Source organism: Artemia franciscana, chromosome 17, assembly GCF_032884065.1.
Source record: "Artemia franciscana chromosome 17, ASM3288406v1, whole genome shotgun sequence".
Lineage (NCBI taxonomy): Eukaryota > Metazoa > Arthropoda > Branchiopoda > Anostraca > Artemiidae > Artemia > Artemia franciscana.
This window is the reverse complement of record NC_088879.1, coordinates 13,570,761-13,596,556: the sequence shown is the minus strand read 5'-3', so window position 1 is coordinate 13,596,556 and position 25,796 is coordinate 13,570,761. Positions and strand designations below refer to the sequence as shown.

Here is a 25,796-nt window from a genome sequence, read left to right as displayed (position 1 = left end):
CACTAAGACACAAGAACTATCAAAGCGTATATACCCACGAGTATATAAGATGATTAAACAGAAAGTCTGATATTTTCTTACACCGGTCTTTAAAACAAGCCGATAACCCCTCCATCTTCACACATATATAAAAAATGGCATTTTACTAATGTATGAGTTCCAAAACCACAGAGGGACATTAGAAAATCTGTTAACTCAGCGAGGTACGATTATACTGTGTGTAGTAATAGGAGGTTTTAAGTTTTATACCAGTCATGTCAAGTTATTACAGGTAAGATTCTGTTTACATTTCTATATTCCTTTGATTTCCCGTGACATTGTTTGAGTCAATGAGAATTCGACCGATAATCTGTTTTTAGCGAAAATACATGAAAATCGTATACCAGACAGTACAGAAATTAATATCTAAAATTGGCTCATCCCCGAGTTATCGGTTCTCCGAAATTAGAATTTGTTGGTGAAATTTAACATTTTAATCATTAAAAAATTTGGACCATAGTGGCCAATGAAAAGATTTCTCTATTACCTTGTAAATTCGGTTCTAAACCTCAGTCACCAGTTAAGGTGTCCTTTATTTTTCTAGTTTCAAAATTTACTATATATAGCGACTTGCAAAATAAAATCAATCAATAACTAAGACTTGAAAAAAAAACCTGGAAGAGATTTAAATATTTTTAGGGCACTTCCCCCAAAATAACCCAGTATAATACAAGTTTTGTATATACTTTCTATTCTTTTTCCAATTTCTCTATCCCTAACGGAAAATATTCTTATTAACGACTACCGGCAAAATTGGAATCTAATTTTTTTTTCAGTTATAAAGAACAGATTCCAAAACGGAATTATAAAAAAAAACTGAATATTTTAATCTAGTTTTTCAACGAAATAACCTGTAAAACCAACATGATCACTTTGGTTGTTAAGGACAGGCTATAGCAACCAGATTTAAAAGTGTTGGGCTTTAGACATACATTCCGAATGGTGAACAAGTATTTAGGTTTGTGCCTTCCCGTTAAACGCTTCCAGACCTGAAGCCAAAATATACGGGCTTTTATCATCATTAGTGACAAAAAAGTGTTTTTTTCATTAGTGACAAAGACAGTGAAGTATTTCACTGTCTTATCGAAAAATTACACCCGTTTTACCAATTTGTAAATCAAAAGTTAATGCAGTCTAAGAAAATTTCCATGGTATCCCTTGTAAGTAGACACACTACTCCCATCTCTTTAATCTGTCCAAATACTACCCGGCGCCTCTCTGCAAAATAATTGCTTAAGAAGGTGACGCCCTCCTCCCTCGACAAAAATCTGTCCTTCAAGCCCAATTTTTAGACTAGGGAACAGAAAAAGTCGTTCGGGGCTAGATCCCGTAAACAAGAAGGGTAATCACCCTGTTTAAACCATAAATATTGGATATAAATAATGATAAGAGCTGAGGGGTGAGAGGGGTCATTGTCTTTGTGAAACTGATTTTTATTTTCTTCCATATGCGGCCATTTCTCCACAATGTCTGTCTTCAGCTTGTCAAGAAGTAATTCATGGAATGCTCTTGTAAAACCTTTTCCTGTTTGGAGATGATTGATTACAACGCCTCAAAGATTATTTCAAAACAGGGATAATCACTTCCTCAACAAAACAAAAGAAAAAACAGCAAAAGCAACAGCCTTCGCATGCCTAAATCTTCATTCAAGATGTGGCAAACATGTACTTTAGTTATATTCCTAGCATCTGCTATCTCTATCAGTTTAATTTGCCGGTCGTTTAGTCCCATTTGATGAAACTTAGCGACGTTACTGTCTGTCATTGCAATTTTCGGATGTCCCAAACATTTATTATCTAACAAAGTGGTAAGCCACGTATGTAGTCAGCTGCCTAAAATTGAATGGCCACAAATGATGGCAAAGACTAGTGCACAGAATCCAACACACCTTCGATGCGTGTAGGCGTATTGCTGTTCAAAAGCAAATGTTTAATGACAGCTTCACACTTGTTTATTTTTGCAAAAAATAACACACGAACTTACTCAAACAATTACAGTAACTGAACTACTGAAAAAGCTATATATATATATATATATATATATATATATATATATATATATATATATATACCCTCTTTGAAATAAATTCCCATATGCGTGCTCATCAATAATTTATAAAAATATTAAACATTATCAACAAACCACACATTGGTCTCCAGTCCTTTGTATTTATCAGCCAGTTTGAATTTACCTTCACTCATACTTGACGATGATAGACTTGCGCAGGAAAGAATTCTTTGGCACTGATTGAACTGAAGCAATTTGGTGAACCTTCTCAGCATATGTCAAAATCTGATGTAAATAAAACAAGAAAGTCATGAAAACAGAAAGAAAATACACATGGTTAGGTACTACTGATTAACTTTCCCTGCAAGGATACATTTCAAGCAAAATTTGTCAATAGGTCTTTCATTTGTGCTAAGAATATATTTTTGTTTTTAATTAAAGCTCTCCATCTCCAGAAAAGACATAAAAAAATCAATTTTTAATCTTCAATTTAGACTGATACAAACAGATTCACTTTTTGGTTTATTATTACAGATTAATTTACCTTAGGAATGCAGCATGTCCATATCTAATTTGCTATAAAAACATATAAAAAACAAATAGTTAAATCTGAAAAAATAAGATAGCAAACAAGATTTTGACAATGCCTGACTGATTATACTTACTCCCATTTTCTCACAATCATTCAACAATTTTTTTTTTTAGCTGACTAGGTGAAAGAAAAAATAACCTTAAAAATTCATCTTATGCAACTAAGAAACTTCAGTTCTACATCCACTGCCCACGATGTTGTTCATATTACGGGAAAAAAAATCTGATCAAACAGTTCGTGGTAACGAACTGTAGTAAGGAGCGACCCGGCTCAATAGTAACCAAAACTCTAAAAAATGGAATTTTGATTCCAATAGCTACATCAAAAGAATCGCATTTTAATGCTGATTTTAAATATATATAAGTTTAATCAAGTTTAGTCTTACCCATCAAAAGTTACGAGCCTGAGAAAATTTGCGTTATTTTAAAAAATAAGGGGAAAAACCCCCTAAAAGTCATACAATCATAACAAAATTACACTGTCGGATTCAGCGTATCAGAGAACCCTACTGTAGAAATTTCAAGCTCCTATCTACAAAAATGTAGAATTTTGTATCTTTTGCCAGAAGGCAGATCACGGATGCGTGTTTATTTGTTTGTTTGTTTCTTTTTTTTCCAGGGGTGATCGTATCGACCCAGTTGTTCTGGAATTTTGCGAGAGGGCTCATTCTTACGGAAATGAAAAGTTCTAGTGCCCTTTTTAAGTGACAAAAATATTGGAGGGCACCTAGTCCCCCTCCCATACTAATTATTTTCCCAGAGTCAACGGATCAAAATTCTGAGATAGCCATTTTATTCAGCGTAGTCGAAAAACCTTATAACTATGTCTTTGGGGACGACTTACTCCCCTACAGTCCCCGTGGGAGGGGCTACAAGTTACGAACTTTGACCAGTGCTTACATATAGTAATGGTTATTGGGAAGTGTACAGGCGGATTTTCAGGAGGATTTTTTGGTTGGGGGAGGGGTTGAGAAGAAGGGGGTATGCTTGGAGAACTTTCCATCGAGGAATTTGTCATGGGGGCATTTCCATGAAGGGAGCGCAGGATTTACTAGCATTATTTAAAAAAAAAACATTGAAAAAATAAATATGAAAGCTTTTTTTTCAGCTGGAGGTAAGGAGCAGCACTAAAACTTAAAACGGACAGAAATTATTACCTATATGAGGGGCTCACCTCCTCCTAATACCTCGCTCTTTACGCTAAAGTATTTTTAATAATGCCAACTATTTATTCTACTTCTTTTGTGATTTAGGGGTCATTCTTAATGAATTGGGACAAAATTTATGATTTAGTGTAAACAGAGAGGTACTGACGAGGGGGCAAACCCTCTCATATATGTAATAAAAGCATGAGAATAAAAAGTTCTTTACGCAAGCTAATTTATAAGTTACGTATATCTTTTACTAATAACAAGATTCGTAAAAAATTAAAAGTTCTAGTTGCCTTATTAATTAACCAAAAAATTGGAGGGCAACTAGGCTTCCTCCCCCGATCAAAATTATGAGAAAGCGATTTAGCCAAAAAAAATATGCAAGTTTCGTTTTAATTATTTCTCTGTGGAGAGCTAAAATCAAAACATGCATTGATTCAAAAACGTTCAGAAATTAAATAAAAAAAAACAAGTTTTTTCAACTGAAAGTAAGGAGCGACATTAAAACGTAAAACGAACAGAAATTACTTCCTATATGAAAGGGGCTGCTTCCTCATCAACGCTCCGCTCTTTACGCTATACGCTAAAGTTTTTTACTGTTTTAAAAAGAAGAGTTGAGAGAAAGACTCAAACTTTAGCGTAAAAAGCGGGGCGTGACAATCACGTATGGTTGTTGATCAAATTACGCAGTGCTTGTGGGATCCTTTATTGGGTTGCTCCGATTCTAAGTTGCGATTCGATGAGGGATCATCCAAAATCTATCAGCATTTTTCTTCGAGTCAAGTCTTTTTCCTTGGATGTTTATCTATACTAGAAAGGAAATACCTATGATTGAAATCCACAATGCTTCAGTTCCAACGCAAGCGTGACCCTTGTTAATCACTTGAAAGGTCCAACCCCAACATCACAGCTGGCAACTGGTTCATGTCCATAGAACTCATTGAAATGCTCAGACACTTGGCAATTTACTCCAGCTGTGTCCATGATTGCATCTCACTCCTCCTTGGACCATCTTCTTGTGCAGCGGCTAGTCATGTAAGTGGACAACTTTTAGCATAGAAAGTCATCCATTTTTTGCTACGTTGTGTCATGATGATACCTGGCTTAATACTCAATCGCTGCTGAAAAACGATTTGACGAAGCAACAATTACTTCTTTTTTTTTCTTCTTTGAATCATATGATACCAAGTTCAGATGGTCTCTAATTCTGAAGATAACTGAGTTGACTTCCCTTGTATCACTAACAAGGAAAGGGGTGGATTTCCCTTTTGTTCTTGCTCACCGTGCCTACATTAGTATTTCACAAGTGTCTGAGCATTTCAATGAGCTGTATGGACGTGAACCAGTTGCCGACTGTGATTTTAGTGTTTAACCCCTTCAAGTGATTGAAAAGATCACGCTCGCGTTGGAACTGAAGTATTGTGGATTTCAACCATAGGTGTTTCCTTTCCAATGTAGACAAAGACATTAGATAGATTAAATATAATCAAGACCACTAGACACTGAATCTCCATTCCATACTTGTTTGGTTTATAACAAATGTAGTTTTTGAAAGTGCATAGTCCTCTAAATGCAACTAGCATTTCATCAATCATCATGCCTTGTCTGTAAGATGTTTTCGGGTTGTTCATAAGAGACCATCTTCTAGCCAAAAATGATCTTTTCCAGCTCTAAAAACCAGACAATTGGAATTCCCCAAAGAAATAATCTAAAAAGGGTCAAGTAAAAATGCAAATTTTTCCTCTCGAATGTAGGACACTTAATTAAGTTGACATGAAAGTAATTGTTCTCTAAAAAGCTCAAATAAAAAAAAATAACTAAAGTCGATTTCCCAGCTAAGCGACAAAAACTTTTACTAACTGTAGGCTGGGGTCTGTCAGACCCCAAAGCCCTGTATCTATGCACCTGTAAGTAATTTCAAGACGTTATTTTGCCGAGATTTAGAACTCTAGTCCAAAGAATAAAAGAGATATCGGCCTCCTAGCATAACCCAGTAGTGCAAAATGGACAAAAAGCTTAGCACTGGGGTTTGAGAGACCCTTCCCTACCACTTAAGGGTTAAAATGGAATCATCATATTAATGATACTATAAAACGCGCAAACACCACATTTTCCCTTTTCAAACTCCTGTTCAGCATCCTGTCATCTTGACCGAATTGTCAGAAACAATAGAGGCAGTCCAAAAAAGGTGCCTACGAATTATTTTCAATGAAGGTAAAATCCATTATATTTCCCTTTTTGAAGAGCTAATCTGGTCACCCTCAAGGAAAGGAGAATACATTTTTTTTGTCTTTTGTCAACAATGCCCTCCATAACTCCAAGACAGATTACCTTTTTCCTAGTGAATTCCCCCTCCCTCGTTCTACTTCAATAAAATCCCTCTTCTTATCACAGCATATAAAATGAATAATTAGCAGAAATGAAAACTTAAAAAGCCAAAAAAATTATTTCAAAAGCAAGCCACTCACCTATGTCTTTGATTAAAAAAAGAGCAATCTTGCTCTATACTAGATAAGCAACTGAATTGGTAAAAATTCTTTCAGACACTAGATAAGCGAATGCAATTAACTACTTCAGGGAAAACTGAAGTAGTTAAACTGACAAACTGACTAGAATTAAGTCAGAATTTAGAATTAAGATTAATTAAAATTAATTAATTTTATTATATTTTATTAAATAATATTTTTGATAAATAATTAATAAATAAATAATCAATAAATAATATTCAATAAATAATTTTTATTAAAATAAAATTAATAATTTTATTAAATTTTAAATTAATTAAGATAGAATTAAGACTAGAATTTAGTAGTTTGTCTAATTTTAATCAGCACTCGTTGAGCATTAGCTCTTTTGGATGTGAGGAGTTGGCAGCACATGTCTTTTGTAAGTTTGAAAGTGATATAGTATTTATCTTAGGGATGAATCTATTATCAGGTTCTTGTTTGGGAAAAGTAACATAAGAGTCACTGATTCTAATACCACTGGTATCTTGGCTCAGAGCTAAACTTAAATTTTAATATTTAAATTTCAAAAACCTCTCTGTATTGCTGGGCTAGACTTTCCAGAGGGAACAAAATAGCATTGCCTATAGTAAAGGCCATAAGGCTCCAATGTTTTATTATTTATTTATTATTTTTTAGTTCAGATTTACTGAAAACGAATTATTACAAATATTTTCTTTCGTACTTACTACTACATTGAACCTAAACATAAAAAATACAGCAAAATTGCATTTTGAACTAATGAGCTTTCAGAAATTAATATCATTATATATCAAATATTCAGTTTAGTTTTATTAGTTCTTTCCAAGACTGAAAAAGACGAATATATATTCACTACAAACAAGAGCTTCAATAGTGCCCCCTTCCCTAGCTGTAATAATCAATAGCCTAATTGCGTCATTGGCAATTTATTGAAAACGAATAACATTACAAATATTTTCTTTTCCAGTTATTACAGCATTGAAAAATAAAATAAAATTACAGTGAAATAAAATCTTGAACTGGTGATCTTTCAACAATTAATAGCATTATATCAAACATTCAGTTTGGTATTATTTGTACTTTCCAAGACTCTTCAAGACACATATAGTTTACAGTAAAGCACCAATGATACAGTAGGTTTTAGACTTTTACATTAAGATAATGAGGTATCACCCAAATTCTTGTTTGTAGTGATTTTTGTTTGTTTCAAGTTTGATTTACATATTCCAGGTAAGTTTCACTCATTTTACGATTTATTTATTCATTTATTTTAGTAACTATTCAATTGTATGTTTGTTTGTTATGATTGTTTATTCAATTTCTATTTGTTTTGAGTTTTATTTATACTTCAATAGCAAAAATTTTTGTTCGTTTTAAGCTTAATTTGCAAATTCAATTTAAGCTTTACTTGTTTTAAGATTTATTTACTCATTATATAAGTACCCTTTGTATGTTTTTATCTAATTTCTGTTTGTTTCAGGTCTAATTTATTCTTAATAGTAATTTCTGGTAGTTTTGACTTCAAATTATTATAGGTATTATAGGTAAATTATAGGTAAGAAACAAAATCTAGTTTTTCTTTTTTTTGTGTTTTTAGGTATTTTAATTCTTACAAAATATGTGTTTTAGGTATTTATATTCTTTATTTATTCTTTTGTTTTCTTTTCATGTTGTTTGCTGTGGTTTTTTTAGTCATATTTTTGTTCAAAAAATGTAAATGCGTTTTCTTTGAACTTTCTTTTTTTTTTGTATTTTCATGGCCTTGAGAAAAAAAAATTATAAATCCACTCTTATGGCAGGCCAATCTGATTTACTAAACAACAGCTGTGCTAGAGACATGTTAAAAAAAAAGAAGCTCAATGGGCATCCTAGAATAGATTTTAGAGCTAACTGCTACAAACATGACACTTAAAGAGGCAATTCATTTGTGACAATAGAAACTAGAAGTGATATATTGGATGCCCTAATATCTTGTTAATAACCAGGAATTGTTAATGTTGGACTGACAGCCATTTTATGAAGTAAGGATTACTGCGACCAGTGCTGTCACTTACTTGAAGTACTACTTTAGTAAAATTTTCCATTACTTGTACTTGTACTTAAGTAAAAACTCTAGGGTATGCTTATTACTTGATACTTAAGTAAGATTACAAAATACTTATTACTTAAGATACTTTTAATGTACTTGTTTTTCAAATACTTTACCTTTGACACGAAAATTTTGTGTGTGTGTGTGCTTCGGCAATGTACAAGAAAACATCACCTTTAGATTTAGAACAAACTCAGATATAGCTTTTGTGTGTCTGTGCTTTGGCAATGTACAGGAAAACATCACCTTTTAGATTTAGAGTAAACTCAGATATACCTCCAAGCCCTATTTTTGGATATGAAATAAGGTATTTGTTTTTGACAAAAAAAAATTATAGTATTATAAACACTTGGTTTAATTTTTGTTTAAAAGTTATATAATAAAGAAAATTGAAATTATTTCGCAGTTCACTGGTCGACAGTGAGCTGAAATCCCTGGTTTTGTGCTAAATGTTGCATACTGTAGTCCATTTGGGCTTATATTTCTAACATTAGTGTTTAAGTTTTGTCATCTCGTCAACTGAACCAGATTTCTACCATTTCATCATCTTCAGGACCATATTATTGGTAAAACTACTGAAGCTATGAATCTTTGCCCATCTAAATGTTGTCTGCAATAAACAAGTCTAGAGAATTCTAGCTGGATCCAATGCAGTGGTATTTTGTCAAATTCGCTTCAGCAAATTCAGGTATTCAGACGAATCTGACTTCAGATTTGTCACTCCATTCATAAGTTATAGGTCCTACTAAATTAAAGGAAAACTCAATTTTCTTAAGACTTGAAACCCTCTCCCTCTCGCCCTATTTGAGATAGGGTTTGTGATACCGGAACTTGATATGAGCCCTGATCTTAGGCATCTTTGGTCTAGTTTAGATTCGGATCCGTTACTCCATTTGCAAGTTATACTAAATTAAACAGAAAACTTAAATTTTTCAGGAATTAAAACCCACTCCCCCTTGTTATATTTAAGCTAGGGTCTTTATCTCAAAACTTGATATGTGTCATGGTTTTAGGCCTCTTTGGTTCAATTTTCATTCAGATCCATCACTCCATTCGCAAGTTCCTCTGAATTAAACGAAAAACTGTTTTTAGCAGGTAAAGCCCTCTCCCCCCTGTTTTATTTGAGCTAGGGTCTTCATCTTTCAACTTGATGTGTCTCATGAACCTTGGCACCAAATCTGGCCATCAAAGTTTTCATCCAAATCCAACCAACGTTTCTCCCCCTATACGTGATTACACAGACGGACGGACAGACAGACAGATGGACGGACGGATGTTACAACGTCTTAGATAGCCATGTTGGCTAATTGGACCCAAAACAAGGAAAACAATGGCATATCGTCATGCAGGTATCATCACCTATTTGGACAGTGGAAAATATCCATCAAGATAGGTTTTTGAGATCTGTCTGTCTGTCCGTCCGTCTGTGCAATCGAGTACAGCGGATTTGTATTGAAATTGAACTATTTGGATTAAAATTGAGCTTAATTAGGGCGATGGGGCTTTAAGTGTTAAAAAATTCGAGTTTTTCATTTAATTCACTGTAACTTGCATATGGAGATGAATTTCGATGAAAATTGAATAAAGATGCCTAAGAGTATGATATGCATTGAGTTCTGGGATGGAGACCCAAGCTTAATTAAAAGTAGAGTTTTTCACTTAATTCAGTGTAGCTTGCGAGAGATTGATGGATCTCGGTGAATATTGAACCAAAGGTGCCTAAGACCGTGACAGGCATCAAGTTTTGATATGAAAACCCTAGCTCAAATAGAACGAGGGAGAGAGGGTTTAAGTGCTGAAAAAAGTCAAGCTTTTGGTTTAATTTAGTATAACTTGCAAATGGAGCAACGGATCCAAATGAAAGCTAGACCAAAGATGACTAGGATCAGGGCTCATATCAAGCTCTGATATCACAATCCATATCTAAAATAGGGCGAGGAGGAGGGGGTTTCAAGTTTTAAGAAAGTCGAGTTTTCCTTCAGTTTAGTAGGGCCTATAACTACTTCCACCCATGGCTTGCCCAAAGCCTGGAAATAACCCTTTTCCAAAATAAGTCAAACTGAAGCCAACCTTCAACCAAATATTCCGTCCCCAGAGAAAAATTACTTTGTATGGCACTTGGTATTTACCAAGCAACATACAGTGATTGCAAATTCTGTAGGTCTGTCGGTCTGTCAGTTCTGGTCTTGCTAGTTTAGGCACTTCCAGATAAGCTAGGACGACGAAATTTGGCAGGCGTATCAGGGACCAGATTAAATTTGAAATAGTTGTTTCCCGATTCGACCATCTGGAGGGGGAGTGGGAGAACGGTTAATTTGGAAAAATTAGATCGGATCTCAATTAAATTTGATATTTAGATGGATATCATGTCTCAGAGCTCTTACTTTAAATTCCGACCGGATCAGGTGACATGGAGGGAGAAACCTAAAATCTTGGAAAAGGCTTAGAGTGGAGGGATCGGGATGAAACCTAGTGGGAAAAATAAGCACAAGTCCTAGATACGTGATTGACATAAACAGAACGAATTCACTCTCTTTTGGGGATTTGGGGGGAGGGTTAATTCTGAAAAATTAGAAAAATGAGGTATTTTTAACTTACAAAGGAGTGATCGGATCTTGAATTTCATTGGACAAAATTTCATATTAGAAGGACCAAGTAACTCAGATCTCATGTTTTAAATCCCGACCGGATCCAGTGTCATTGGGGGGATTGGGGGGGGGGGGGGGAAATCTCGGAAAACGCTTGGAGTGGAGTGATCAGGATGAAACTTGGTGGGAAGAATAAGCACAAGTCCAAGATACATGATTGACATAACCGAAATGGATTCGCTTTCTTTGGGGGAGTTGGAGGGGGTGTTGATTTAGAAACATTAAAAAAATTGAGGTATTTTTAACTTAAGAGCGGGTGACCATTCGTGAGGTATTTTTGAATTTGATATTAAGAAGGAACTCTTATTTTAAACCCCGACCAGTTCTGGTGACATTGGGGGAGAGTTGGAGGGGGAAACCGGAAATCTTGGAAAACGCTTAGAGTGGAGAGATCGGGATGAAACTTGGTGGGTAGAATAAGCAAATGTCATAGATACGTGATTGACGAAACTGGACTGGATCCACTCTCTTTGAGGTAGTTAGGGGGTCCAGTGCTTTGGCGAGTTTGGTACTTCTGGATGTGCTAGGACAATAAAATTGGTAGTCGTGTCAGGGACCTGCACAAATTGACTTGATAAAGTTGATTTCCCCGATTCAGCTATCTGGGGGGGGACTGAAGGGAGAGGAAAAATTAGAAAAATGAGGTATTTTTAACTTGCAAGTGGGTGATTGGATCTTAATGAATTTTGATATTTAAAAGGACCTTGTGTCTCAGAGCTCTTATTTTAAATGCCGACCAGCATTAAGCCTCTGATTTTTCTTTTAAATTAATTTATTGATTCTTATAACTTTGCTAGAGCTCATGCCATATGAGCTCTTGGCTCTTCCAACTTCGTCACAAGTGCCATATGAGCTCTTAGCTCTTATTTTATTCCTTTTTTCTCACAAGATTTTTGACTTAGTCTCGTGGTTTTTGTCACTTCATGGTGTGAAAACTGCTGCTAGAAATAGATAGGTTGCAACTTCTGCTGTATTGTCTTCTAGTATATTTAAATGTTTGCTTGCATTGTTCCTGCTTCCCCTTAAAAGTTCTGTTTCTTACAGTAATATTGGTTTGTCTTCTGTTGCTGACGTTCTTCTTGTTGCCCAGACTCGCTGTGGATTGCTTTACAATTTCATTATATTAACCAATGAACTATCTAAGATTGGACCGTCAGTTAATGCGTCTAAATGCGAGTTTATCTGTTTGAATAGCCCTTATGTGGTCGCTCCATTCGTTGCTGGGACTATAATTCTGCCATGTTCTTCTTTAGTTAGTTGGCTTGGTCTGTGTTTCAGTCCAGCACTTTCCACTACCTTTTCATCCCTAGTGAATCAAGCTGTGAAAAACCTACACGTCGCTTACGGAAAAATATCCCCAAACAAAAGCCGTTACAACCGCAACGGTTTGTGCATGATTTATGACGCTTATTGCGCCCCTGTGCTTTTGTTTTTATCAGGCATGGCTCATCTGTTTCATAAGAAAAATCCCCATACTCTACATGCGGCTTATTTCAGATATTGCAAATTCCTCCTCCGGCTTCCTAGATGGCACCAAAACAGAAAGTTGCAAACAGAAGTTGCTTTAGTTGCATAGTCTAGTCAAGTCTAGACTAGTCAAAAGTCTAGTCAAGTCTAGTCAATTACCCTTTTAGCTTATTAATCACTTACATCAATGCAGTCAAAATCTAGTCAAGTCAAAGTTGCTTTAGTTGCATAGTCTAGTCAAGTCTAGACTAGTCAAAAGTTTAGTCTAGTCAATTACCCTTTTAGCTTATTAATCACTTACATCAAGGCAGTCAAAATCTAGTCAAGTCTAGTTCAAAGTCAAGTGTGGAAGTCAAATGTTATTTGTTATAAATGTACCCAATTTAACATATACATTTTCCTATCATTCTATATTATTTTAATAGAATCATTCTGTAGTATTTTAAATTACAGTTGCATCTTTGTACAGTGATTATTATATTTCGAAAATGCATTAACTGAACAATCATCTTCTTGTTTGGATTAGTTTAGAGTTCACATATGGTAATCTCATCACCAGAATAATTGAAGGCTAGGCTAGTTGGGTAACTTTTGCATAAGGTGTAATACTGAACCAAGAATTTTTTCCAGATTGTAATCAGTCAATGTCAACCATCTTCATCAAACGTTCGTGGTAACGAACTGTAGTAAGGAGAGACCCAGCTCAATAATAGCATCAAAAGAATTGCATTTTAAAGCTGAATTTAAATATATAAGTTTTATCAAGTTTAGTCTTACCCATCAAAAGTTATGAGTCTGAAAAAATTTGCCTTATTTTAGAAAATAGGGGGAATCACCCCCCAAAAATCATAGAATCTTAACAAAAATCACATTATCAGATTCAGCATATCAGAGAGCCTTACTGTCGAAACTTCAAGCTCCTATCTACAAGAATGTGGAATGCTGTATTTTTACCCAGAAGACAGATCATGGATGCATTTATTTGTTTGTTTTTTTCCCCAGGGGTGATTGTATTGACCCAGTGGTCTTAGAATGTCACGAAAGGGCTCATTCTAACGGAAATTAAAAGCTCTAGTGCCCTTTTTAAGTGGCCAAAAGTTTGAGGGCACCTAGGCCCCCTCTCACGCCCATTTTTTCCCAAAGTCACTGGATCCAATTTTTGAGATAGCCATTCTGTTCAACTTAGTGAAAAACCTAATAAATATGTCTTTGGGGACGACTTAATAGCCCACAGTCCCAAGGGGAGGGGCTGCAAGCTAAAAACTTTGACCATATAGTAATGGTTATTGTGGAGTGTACAGATGTTTTCAGGGAGACTTTCACATTGGGGTGGGGGTGGTCGGGGGTTACATGGGAGGATCTTTCCATGGAGGAATTTTTCTTGAGGGAAGAGAATATCCATGAAGGGGGTGCTGGATTTTCTAGCATTATTTAAAAAAAAACGATAAAGTAAATAAAAAATAAACAAAATCTCAACTGGAAGTAATGAGCAGTATTAAAACTTAAAACGAACATAAAATATTACGCATATAAGGGGGTTAGTCTTCTCCATAATACCTTGCTCTTTATGCTAAAGTATTTTTAGTAATTTCAATTATTCATTATATGGCCTTTGTGATTCATGGGTCTTGCTTAAACATTTGGGACAAAATTCAAGCTTTAGTGTAAAGAGTGAAGTATTGACAAGGGGGCAAACCCCCTCGTATACGTAATCAAAATACACAAACAACATCTTCTTAGGGTAGGCTATATTTTGGACCCTAGATTCATTCACATAAAGTTAATGTAAATTTGGTAGATAGGCAAACTACTGGATGCAGCTTTTTATGCTCTTTCCAAATATACTAATTGCTTTCTTTGAAAATTTTATTTTGAGCCCTTAAGCAACAAGTTTTGAGCTTTGAGCCTTTGAGCAACAAGGGGAAGTGATACCTTCCCCTTGTTGCTTATTAGATGGGTAAACATTCAGTTCACTCTATACACTCAAGCTACTTTTAATAGAATGACTTTTTTTCTTGAATACGTTAAAGCTGATGCTAATCAATCAGAGAAAAGGAAAAGGTTGCACTATTCTAAAAAAATACAATGAATATTTACAGTATACCAATCAATAGGGGGGGGGGAAGAGAGTAAAAACAAAAGGATGTACTTTTACTGTTAATGTAAAGAGGCAGGCCTTATGTATGACAGTCTTGAAGTAGGAGTTCCCAAATTTTTGGTAACCACCTAACTCAACTACTTACCATGATAGCAAGAAGTCATTCACCTAAACATTTACCAAAAACCAACTTAACCTAGATTATAATTAGCCAATCATAACTAGTTTAGTCTCAACCACTAACCAATCACAACTTTTTAATATTATATCAAAATAAGGGAACAAAAAGCCACATTTATGAAAGATACATTTTAATCAAAGTAATTGTTCACAGTTGGGTACTGCTTAGTAAGCTACTGGGGTATTACCCTAGTCCTACTTTTAAATCTATGAAAGATAATTTGGGTAGGTTTATTCTGTTGTCTGATGGTAAACACAAAGTCTACTCTACACAGTCATACTATAGGCTTTTTTGTGAGCAGGAAAGCAGAGCCAGCTTAGCTTTCCATAGTCTATTTCTATTATTTTTAACTTGTGGAGCTAGACCTTTATTCACAAGAAGATATGAATTTGCAAGATTAGGCAAGCAAATCCAGTATCTTAGTGGAAAATGTTTCTGGCATCTTCTTTAGAGATTTACAAGGTCGGTAGATACCAGAAGTGGATCTATTCACCTATTTGAATTTCCTGGAATACCTTTACTGATTTTTGGATATTTCTAACTACAATCCAAAAATAAGTGCAAGTTGATGAAAGTCCTGTGTTATGTTTTAATGTATTTTTGCCACTTCCTTAGACAAGTTTTTTACTTCACAGGGTGGCTGTCAATACTGATGTATTTTTTTGTATCTCTTGCTCTCTCTCTATCTCCCTCTCTCTCTTGATGTGATGTTAGCAATAATGACATCTTTCTATGATAATTATTATCTGCATATAAATTGTGGCTTCTAAATCATGTGACAGGGAGCAATTAACAAGGGCATCACATGATATATGGATTTGCTGTTGATAGCAACAAATTCTCAGTCTCCTAGAACCCTAATTTAATAGATTACATTCAAAGAAAACATCTTGAGTGTTTTCCAACATCCTATAACAATTTCTGCATAGGGAAGTGTGATGGATACCCCACTTAATAAAACAGCATTAAGTAAAATAGTTCCAGGTTTTAGCTTATTATAGAGTATATTAAAATCCCTAGATCTGAGAGGTGGATGCACAAAACCATGGGAGGTTTTGACTTTAATGAATGTGCTGATTTTTAAATTTTTCTTTGTGTTTTTGTCTATTACTTCAAGAAATGAATAGCATTTTTGAAAACCATGTAAGGTAATGACTGAGATTAATTGATAAAACAGATTTACACAATTGATTATTTGATAGTCTATATATTTTTAAAACTGATGTTTTCACTTATTATTCATAACTAGGCAGTAAAGTTTTTGCTAGACTATCTTATAAGCTGCATTGCTTCTTATTGGTTTTTCATAAAATGAACTTTTTGCCTTAAAGACACAGCTTGTCATGACAACCTCTCTTATATTTTTTCACCAGGCTATTATAACTTTTCTTCTTCAATATTTTATAGCAAATGTGAATTTATCTGAGGAAAGAAAGGAGTTGCTTAATTCTAAAGAAAATGATATGAATAGTTGTACTACAATAACTATAAACTAAGATAACTATGAGATACATTTTTCTAGATCAAGGAGAGGATGTTTTAGTAAGCCAGTGTACTTTTATAAGTTATACAGCCTAAGCAAAAATCTACAACTTCAGATTTTTGAAAAACATTTTCTGCTCACAAGTAACAAGGAGTCACTTTTACAGGTAAATTTATAGTTTCTAATAACAAACAGTTTGTGGGAATGAACAGTAAGTAAGGAGCCACACAGCTCAATACTAATCAAAACTCAAAAATTTAATTTTTACATCAATAAATATGTCAAAAAAATTAGATTATTATGCTGATTCCAAACATATAAGATTCATTAAGCTTAGTGTTAAACACAAAAGACTACAAGTCTGAAAAAATTTGCCTGAATTTTGGAAGGGGGGAGCATGCCCCTTAAAGGCAAAGGAATCTTAATGAAAATCATGCATTTACATTGAGCATACCAGAGCATCCTAGTATAGAGGTTTCAAGCTCCTGTCTGAAAACATGTGGAATTGTGTATTCTTTGTCAGAAGAAAGATCATAGATATAAGTTATTTTTTCCCACAAGTGATTGTATCAAACCAATGGTCCTAGAACATTCAAATAGGGTTCATTTGAACGGAAATTAAAAGTTCTAATGTCCTTTTTGAGTGACCAAAAGATTGGAAGACAAATACCCCCCTTTCTCCCAAAATCATATTATCAAAATTTTGAGACAGCCATTTTGTTCAGTATAGTTGAAAAGTCCAAAAGATCATGTATTTGGAGATAAAACAACCCCCCCATAGCCCCTGGGGGCTATGGGGGCTATCTTTCTGTTATGGAATTTGCCTATTGTCTATGTATAGTATTTGTTATTGGGAAGTATGCAGACATTTGGTGGCAAGGGGGATTTTTTGCATGACATGAATTTCAATGGGGATAACTTTATGTGTTGAGGAGCATTTCTGTGGGTTGAACTTTCTAGGGGAAATTTTACACTGGATAGATTTGATAGAATTCCTATGCAGAATTCTTTTTATTTGTCTTACTTTGAATATACCTGTTCACTTTTGCATGTGGAGATGTTCTGGGGAAACTGTCCAAGGAAGATTTTCTATATATATATGGATTTCCAGGAAAGGATTTCTATAGAAGGGGGATTTCTGGAGTAATTATAAATATGATTAGAACTTAGTATTTTTCAAATGAAAGTATGCTAAGGGGAATTTTTTAGGATGAATCTTCAGCAAGAAATTTTACAGAGGGGGGGGGGACATTGTCAGCAAGGATAGAATTGTCCAGAACCCATTTTACAGGGGCGTATTTTACATGGGAGAACTTTCTAAGGAGGAGTTTTTTCAAGAGGAGACCATTTTTCATGGATAGTGAGCCAGATTTACCAGCATTACTTAAATAAGAGCTAAGAGTTCATAGGACACTTGTGATGAGGCCAGAAGAGCCAAGAGCTCATATGGTATGAGCTCTAACTAAATTCTAAGAATCAATAGGTTGATTTAAAAGGAAAATCAGAGACTTAATGCTGGTCCATGTCTACTGTCAATGTGTATGAGATACATTTTAAACAAACATTTGTACAAGAAATATCCTAGTCCTACTAGTGACAAAAGCCGAAAATATTATAATTTTTGAGAAAACTCTCACAACAAACCTTTAAATATATTCTTGTATCAGCAGAGAAAATGGTCTAGGCTAGATAATAAGGCCTTAGCTACAGTTAGGCCTGGGCCTAGTTTAATTTTTAAGTTTAACTGCTTTCAACAATAGTAGATTCCTTGTTCTGCCTAAACTGAACTAAAAATGGCTTCCAGATGTAAACTCCAGATAAAACTCCAAGAGTAGCTGCAAAAACAATGGAAAATTTGCTCAAGCCCCTGGGTCGCTTGATTCGCATTATTCTGCTACTTCTTCATTATATAATGAGCTGTATACTACGGCCGCCCAACCTTCAAAGACAAAAGCACCAAATGAGCAAAAAAGAGGGATTTCTGGCACTGACAAAAAGTCTGCAATGAAAATATCCCACGGGTTTATACTGCAGTGTAAAAATAGAGGGGTTAGGTTTTAAACCTGCCTCAAAGCTAATTGTGATGGTGATTGTACATATTGTGAGACAATTTGGCCACGAATCGAAATGTTTAATTTATTCAAATGATAGTCATATTCATTATGTCGGTTTCGCATTGGCTAGGTATGCCTTTATACTAATTCGCTTAAAGCTCATAAACCCATAAGCTCTGTAAAGTAAACCGCTGAACCTCCACACCAATTTTCATCGTAATTTAATGTCGATTAAAATTGAAAAGTTGAGTGGTTTCAACTGAAGATGCGTAACACAAGCAACATAGAAACTCGAAATTGACTAGAATCAGTTGAATTCGACAAGGATTATTTAGGTCATTTGACTATAGACTCCATGAAGACAAGGCCGATCCAGTATACCTATTTTCGGATCGTACCTACGTCGGATACTTCACTTTTTCAATTTTTGTTAATCTTCCTCTTGGAAATCAACCGCCAGGAAAAAATATTCAAAATGCTGGAGTCAGAATAAAAACAGAGATGGACTCCTAATTCTTTCTATGGAGTCTTCTTTTTCGATAGAAAAAAGAAAATTTATCGTCTTCTTTATTCTTGAAAATTGAATAATATGTAAAAGTTTACGGTATGGAGCTTATGAAAGTGTCAGTGTGATTGAAAAAAAATTGAATGTGAAAGCAATTGATTTAAGCTCCTTAGCGCAAGCTGCTTAACGTAATGATAAAGAGGCAGTGTGATCAAATGGCACTTCTGGACTTTATATTGATACTACTGGACTTCATTCCAGCCTTCGACTCAACCACTCAACAAAAGCTTCGGAAAATTCTTGAAATAACGGAATGATCCTGAAATTTGTCAAACTGCTTGAAGCATATTAAAAATCAATTAGACGAGTCCAGGCTAACGGAGACGAGACTAAAGATTTTCGAGTTGCATTTGGAGTAACACAGGATTGTGTTTTGTCACCGACTTTGTTTAACTACTGTATTGACTGGGTACTTGCGGATGCACTATCTGCTCACTCAGGAGTTTATATTGGATAGAATGCATCACTTACAGACCTTGAATACTCTGATGATGTCAGACTCATCTTTGAACCAGAGAAAGCCCAAACTATGCTCGATGATACGGTGACCTGGGTGGATCGCTTTCGCATAAAAGTTAGTATAGAGAAAAGAAAATTAAAGGCAATGAATCATACAGATCCTCTTTCGCTAAGTCAAGTACAGTTGAATCATATCGACAATTTTATATACCTTGACCCCCAGATTTGTTTTGATGGATCTTCAGACGCCAATATTTATCAGCGGTTTCAAAAAGCATATATGGTCTTTGATTCCCTTAGAAGACCATTGTGGAGCCGGCGTGAAACTAGTGTAGGCACTAATGTTTGAGTATATCTGGCTTTCGTTCTAACAACCCTTCTTTATGATGCAAAACTTGGTCACTGAAGCGGTTACATGAAAATGAACTGAAAATGTTTTAGTATAACTGTTTGCACAGTATTCTTAGGGTACACTTAAGTGACTGCTTATCAAACGTGGATGTACGACGAATTTGTGGTGTCAAGAAATACGATGCCATCATGATCAAGGAGTATCGACTAAAAATGTCAGGCCATGTCTTATGAAGGTCACCAGAGTACTTGCCTCACCAAATCCTTCTAGCTGTGCATGTCAGCTTATGAAAGAGACGCCAAGGAGGGCATTACTGTATTCATTGGAGTTCAAAGCCAAAATACCCAGTGTGATTTACATTGCAATCTCAAAACCAGTTTCCTGCTAAAGCACAGTAGCCTATTGAATGGAATCGGATACGAATTTGTGGATGTGTGAACTTGATTGCTAATGAAGTTTTTTTGTAAGTAATATTTGACTTGATATTGAAAAAAAATGGATACATTTTTTGGATCTGTGGAGTTGATTGCCCGAGGAATTTCTTTTTAATTTGTTAAAGGACTTGATTGCAAGTCGACAGAGATATTCTCAAGCCACATTCACAATGAGTTTCTTCTAATATGAATAGCGAAAAAGACCACACTGCCTTTCCATCATAAACTAAACAACAAATAGAATAACAGGGAATTTTTTTGATTTTCTTTTGTTTCAACTTTAAAAACATTTAAAGTTGCGTTTCACCGTCTTATCTAATCTAGATTTAGAAAGTACTAATTGGAGCTACTGAGGTTTTTCATATATTTTTTTTATTGGCTGAAAAGCTCTATAAAGAAATCTTGGTACAATTAAAATCTATTTGTTAATCGACCTTTAGAAAAAAACGCCCAAGAAGATCGTTCCAAATCAAAGTGCATCATTGAAAACAGCTGTTCGTCAAGTGCTCAGTTCTTGGAGTGTTTACCATTTTGTTATATTGATGATATAAACTACTCAAAACTTTAATGAAGTAGTTAATTAATTAATAATTTAACTAAGTAGTTTAGCTATTAACTTAGTAGTTTAACTAATTAAATAGGTAATTTAATTATATAACTATAATTAGCTGAACAATTTAACTAGTAAATTAATCAAGCAATTGATAAATAATTAAAATTTACTTTTAAGTGCATTAACCATATTTACTTCAACTGTTTTACTTTAACTTTATTTACTATAGCTACGTAAATACTCAATTAACTATTTAAATGACTATTACTAACTAATTAGATAACTCAACTATTTAAATAATTGAGTAACTAATACAGTGATTAAATAATTGATATTTACTTTAACTGTATTAAGCGTATTTACTTTAACTGTATTACTTTAATTTTGTTTCCTTTAACTAACTAGTTAATTAGTTAGCAATTTGAATAGGTAATTCAACTAATTAAATATAACAAATTAAATAAGCAATTTTTAGTTTAACTATTTTAATCGTAACAATTTTACTTTAATTTTTTTAATTAAAGCAGAATTTAAGTCGAACTCCGAAGCAAAAATGATGTTAGTTTGTACACATCCCTGCTTGAATAAAAAGCTGCTCTTTCTGCAGGTTTCTTGCTAATTGCTAATGAACGTTTCGCTGCCTTATTTATTCCATTTATGAAGGATTAACACTTGCGTGAGCCAGATTGTAATTGTCCCTGTGAGGTTGTAGTTAAAGGAATGGACTCCAGTGCTAAACTCAAGCTCATAGAATCTCTTTTTAGTTTACTCCATGAAGCTGAAGCATTCGTAATTGAGAATAAAGAGGATTATGATTATAAATGCAAATTATGGAAATTAATTAATACTATGGTGTTTAGTTGGCAGTGTCCTAGACTAGCTAAGTATTTTTTTTTCACTTAATTTTACTGCTCAACAGCAACTAAGAGACTTCTGGATTACGTTTCAAACCATTAAAAAACTTAAACTTTCAGTGATAAGTATGTAGAGTTTGGTACCGTGTCTTTTTCTTTTCTTGTGAAGGAGGATCTGGCTTATGTTTGCCAACATTAAAAAGCACAATTGTCATGGAATAAATCTTCATGTCATTAATATTGTCATTTTGAACATCTGACGGATGTTTCAAACTATTATTTGTATTTTTCAAATTGCTAGTAGGCCTATAGAAGTTAAGACTACCCGTTTTGTACGTATTTACAGATGGCGGAACTGATAGAAATCTTTGTTATTTTAAGAAACATCGGATATGTCTTTAAAAATTAAATTACTATGTTTAAAAGCGCTTCTACGGTAATCCAATATTCCAAAATGTCTGCAAGTTATGTAAACATTTCACAAATGATGCATATATTGTTGAAAAATGAGTCATGCATGAAATTTCAATTTGTATGATTAGAATGCCTACAGTGGGGCCTTTAGCTCGAATCCCTTCAAACTTAATCCTTTCCTATCCTCAGTATTGCCAGCGTTGACACATTGTAATTTTTCATATTCATGGTCATTCACAGTCTATTTAGGAAATGATTCTAAATGATTAATTTTTGACGCTTAAAGACATAGAGGATACAGTGTGACTTACCTCAATCCTGAGTTCGAACAAACATCAAATTATCGCAAATAAATGTGATTGCATCTTCCCCATACCTACGAAACAAAATTATCCTTTGTGCTTTTCTGAAAGCAGCTATTATCCCTGTTTAACACATTTCTCTAAACTCACCATCTTGCGTTTTCGTCACATAAATTCCTGGAATTTGTGAGACATTTTCGACCGCTCCCGAGTGTTCAATAATTTCCGAAATTTGTCATTATACGCGGTTCTGATGACAGTGCTAGAGTTCCCATGTTCCGATGAAATTGACTAAAAAATAGATAATGATTTTATTTTTTTAATCTATGAATATTAGTGAAAACTAGGGGCGCAAAACGGATTGGGCTTTATATAACTTGATCTTTTTAACTTGTTTTCAATTCACCAGCTTTTTCATTTAAGCATTTACAGCTTAAAATAAATTGACATCTATGTTACGCAAAGCCTAATCCGTTATGCACCCCTTGTTTTCACTTATATTCATAGACTCGAGAAAAAAAAATCTATTGTTTAGCCTATTTTGAAAACGATTTTAAAAGAAATGTATATATTTATTATTCATTATAATATTAAAAATGTAATATTACTCAAACTTCCAAGAATTCTATTTTCTTGTATCATTACGTCAGTAGCAATCAGTTTAGTTTTATTAGTCTTATATGTACTACATTTATATCAAAGAAATCTTCCTTTCAAAGTCAGTTCTTTCAGACGTATAGAATATCAGTTGACCCCCTCACCACAATTTGCCTTATGCCCCCTCTGATTCTACATCTTGAGGCACAACAAAATTTTTCAGTCAATGGACAGAAAAAACCGAAAATGATAAAAGTAGATATTTGGCAAGGACCTCCGCCAAGCCGTCTTCAGTGCTAAAAAAAAGAAGAAAACTAACCTTTTGAAGTAAACACAAACAGAGCAGATGAAATACTGAATCAAACAAAAAAAAACTAATCCAAAATAAATGAAAAACCATGCACCAAACAGATTGGACAAGAATTCGTTTCATTAAAAACGTGGTCAGATGATCTTTGTTTAAACTAAGGGAAAATATTATTTGAATATTCAAATATTAGGTTATTGTAAATTGGGTTTGAAGGAATGCCTCCAGTATCTCTATTAAAAGCACGGTCTCTATTTACATATTTTTATTAATTTCCATTGTCTCTCTATAAGATTGTGGTAGGCCATTTGCTGCATATAATAAAGTTGCCTCATCAAAAAGAGCTAATTGATCTGGATGTTCAAAGATATAGAAGGCCAAAGCAGTCATAATCGCCATTTCATTTTCAAATCTCAGAGCTATCTATTGAATTATTGAACTATCTATTCTACAAAGCTATCTATTATCTATCTTTAGCTATCATCTATCTATTAATCTACAGAACTATCTATCTATTATTCTACACAGATATATATTCTATCTACTTAAATTTTGGGTTCATGCAGTCGTTCCCCAGCATAGTTGTATCACTAGAATTAAATTCCGAGTACTGCGGTGTGTTGGTCCAGCTGAGTTTGAACTCTGGACCCCGTATTACCAACCTGAGATCAAACCGACTACTCTACCAAGAGATGTTATAAATTCTAATCATTAGGTTGTTTATTGAAACTAAAATTCTTATTTAAATTAAAATTATTAAATTTCTAATCAATATTTTCAGCCTTAATAACCCATTTTCCTCTCCGAGTGAATAGATCCTTTATAACCTAATTTCAAGGTAACTGCTCATGGCAAATGGTTTATCGTAATTTGTAGGTCTAGTTTAACACGCCAAATTCATGAGATGTAAACATCCAAATTTCAATTTATTTAAAATATTGTAAGCATTGAAACTCTATTAAAAGCGAAGGGTTCCATAAGTATAAGCCAGAGATCAACAGTTCCTGCTCAAGGATACAAAAACGTTTAAGCGGCCAATTGAATAAAGTTTACTGCTATTTTCTATTATTCTATGAATTATCTTCGTTGTATAACTTCAATAAAAACTATAAGTTCAACAAAAGTCACAAATAAGGAAATATATTTGAAAGATGGCAAATTTTAAAAGAATAAGTAACTTACACAAAGTAAGTTAAAAATAACGATACCCAAAAACTAGAAGTAAATAATAATTTCATAACGTCCAAATCATTTAATTCTCTGCTACCGCTTTGCTTCCAGAAAAAAGGCCTAGAAAAGAACAACAATAAATACTTCTAAATATTTGAGTCAATAAAAACTAATAATAATCTAAAAAAGCAAAAAGCAGCAATTAAATCATCAAAAAAGCTTTTTCAATCAAATAATGATATACCAATCTTAACTTATTTTTTAAAAGGGGGGGGGGGAGATACGACCAAAAAATAAGCCTGTTACGAAGTATTCATATAAATAGTAAATCGGGCAAGAAACTGTCTTTTCAGTTGCTATTTAATCATATATGGACCAAGGACAGATCCAGGTAGTGGGACCCTTAGGAGGCTTAGGCCCTCCACTCCTTCTGAGTCAAAAACAAGCCAAAGCTTTTACGCAGGAATAAGAGGAGCATTCCCCAAAAGGTTGGCTCAAAGCCTCCCACACGAAAATGCTTTGAAAATATTTTTCAGAGCGTAACCCTTCTAAGCCCATAATATTGCCAATAAATTCCTTAAACCTGACCCATTTTTCTCTTTCATAACCTTTCTGGAATTTCCACATCCTCACGTGGGTTACTTGGAGTGACATTTTCTTCCAAACTAAAATGGGACATCAATGTTAAAACATCATCCATAAAGCTTATACTTCTATTTCCGTACTTAAGTTCCTTAATAGGCTTGGCACAAACTTCTCAACAAGTATTCATGTCCTTTTTCTTCCCCATCTACTCAATTACGCCTATCTAATCTGCTACCCTTGTATTTTACACGAAGAGTCGGGCTATTAAACTGAATCCATCCTGAAAAGACCTACGAATAATTTTTTAAACAGGAGAAGTTCATAGTCTCTGTTTCTTAAAACAGAGCTAAGTTGGCAATGCTGAATTGCGCTCTGCCTCTCTTTTAAAGAAATACAGCCCAAAACCCTGCAACGGAAACAGTTTTTCCTAATTACAGTCCTTATCTTGTCCCTCCCCACATTCTTTGCTTTACTCCAAGATATGAAACAAACTTTTGCCCCTAAGTGCCTGAAAAATCCCCCCCCCTTTGGAGTTTTACTGGCCTTTTTCACTTCTTTGCAAGTTCTACGGATTTCATTTGTCAGTGACCTATAATAAATGATTATTGATTCGGTGTTGTTATGTTTTAATGTATTCGTTAACAAATTTTAGATGAATTTTTGTTTTGTTGTTGTTATTTGTGGTTTGACGCATTCGACCAATAGGTCATATGCGTTCGTATGACTCGATTATTCTATTTCTTCTTTAATCACTAGCTTGCTTGGGTGTCACTTCAGTCAATATTCACTGAACTAGATTGTGTATCACTTATCATGCTATTGGTAGGGGGTTATTCACCTGCAGCAAATGCCTGCATTGAAAAACAGGAATCCGAGTAACCCAGCTGTAATTTATCATACAGCAATTAAA

General features: G+C 34.3%; 2 protein-coding genes across 2 annotated transcripts in view; both read right to left on the bottom strand.

Annotated features, from left to right (window-relative positions):
- Nucleotides 1-18,151, bottom strand: part of LOC136037879 (kynurenine aminotransferase-like) — a 38,108-nt gene extending 19,957 nt beyond the window's left edge. The window contains exons 1-2 of the mRNA XM_065720733.1: nucleotides 17,885-18,151; nucleotides 2,182-2,331 (exon numbers count right to left, since the gene is read on the bottom strand). Of these exons, the coding sequence (XP_065576805.1) occupies nucleotides 2,182-2,321 (140 nt within the window). The 5' untranslated portion in view covers nucleotides 2,322-2,331; nucleotides 17,885-18,151. The remainder of the gene's footprint in view (nucleotides 1-2,181; nucleotides 2,332-17,884) is intronic.
- A 6,104-nt stretch (nucleotides 18,152-24,255) lies between these two features.
- LOC136037878 (exportin-T-like) overlaps nucleotides 24,256-25,796 on the bottom strand; it is a 96,655-nt gene continuing 95,114 nt past the window's right edge. Inside the window, exon 16 of the mRNA XM_065720731.1 lies at nucleotides 24,256-24,421. Within this exon, the coding sequence (XP_065576803.1) occupies nucleotides 24,395-24,421 (27 nt within the window). The 3' untranslated portion in view covers nucleotides 24,256-24,394. The remainder of the gene's footprint in view (nucleotides 24,422-25,796) is intronic.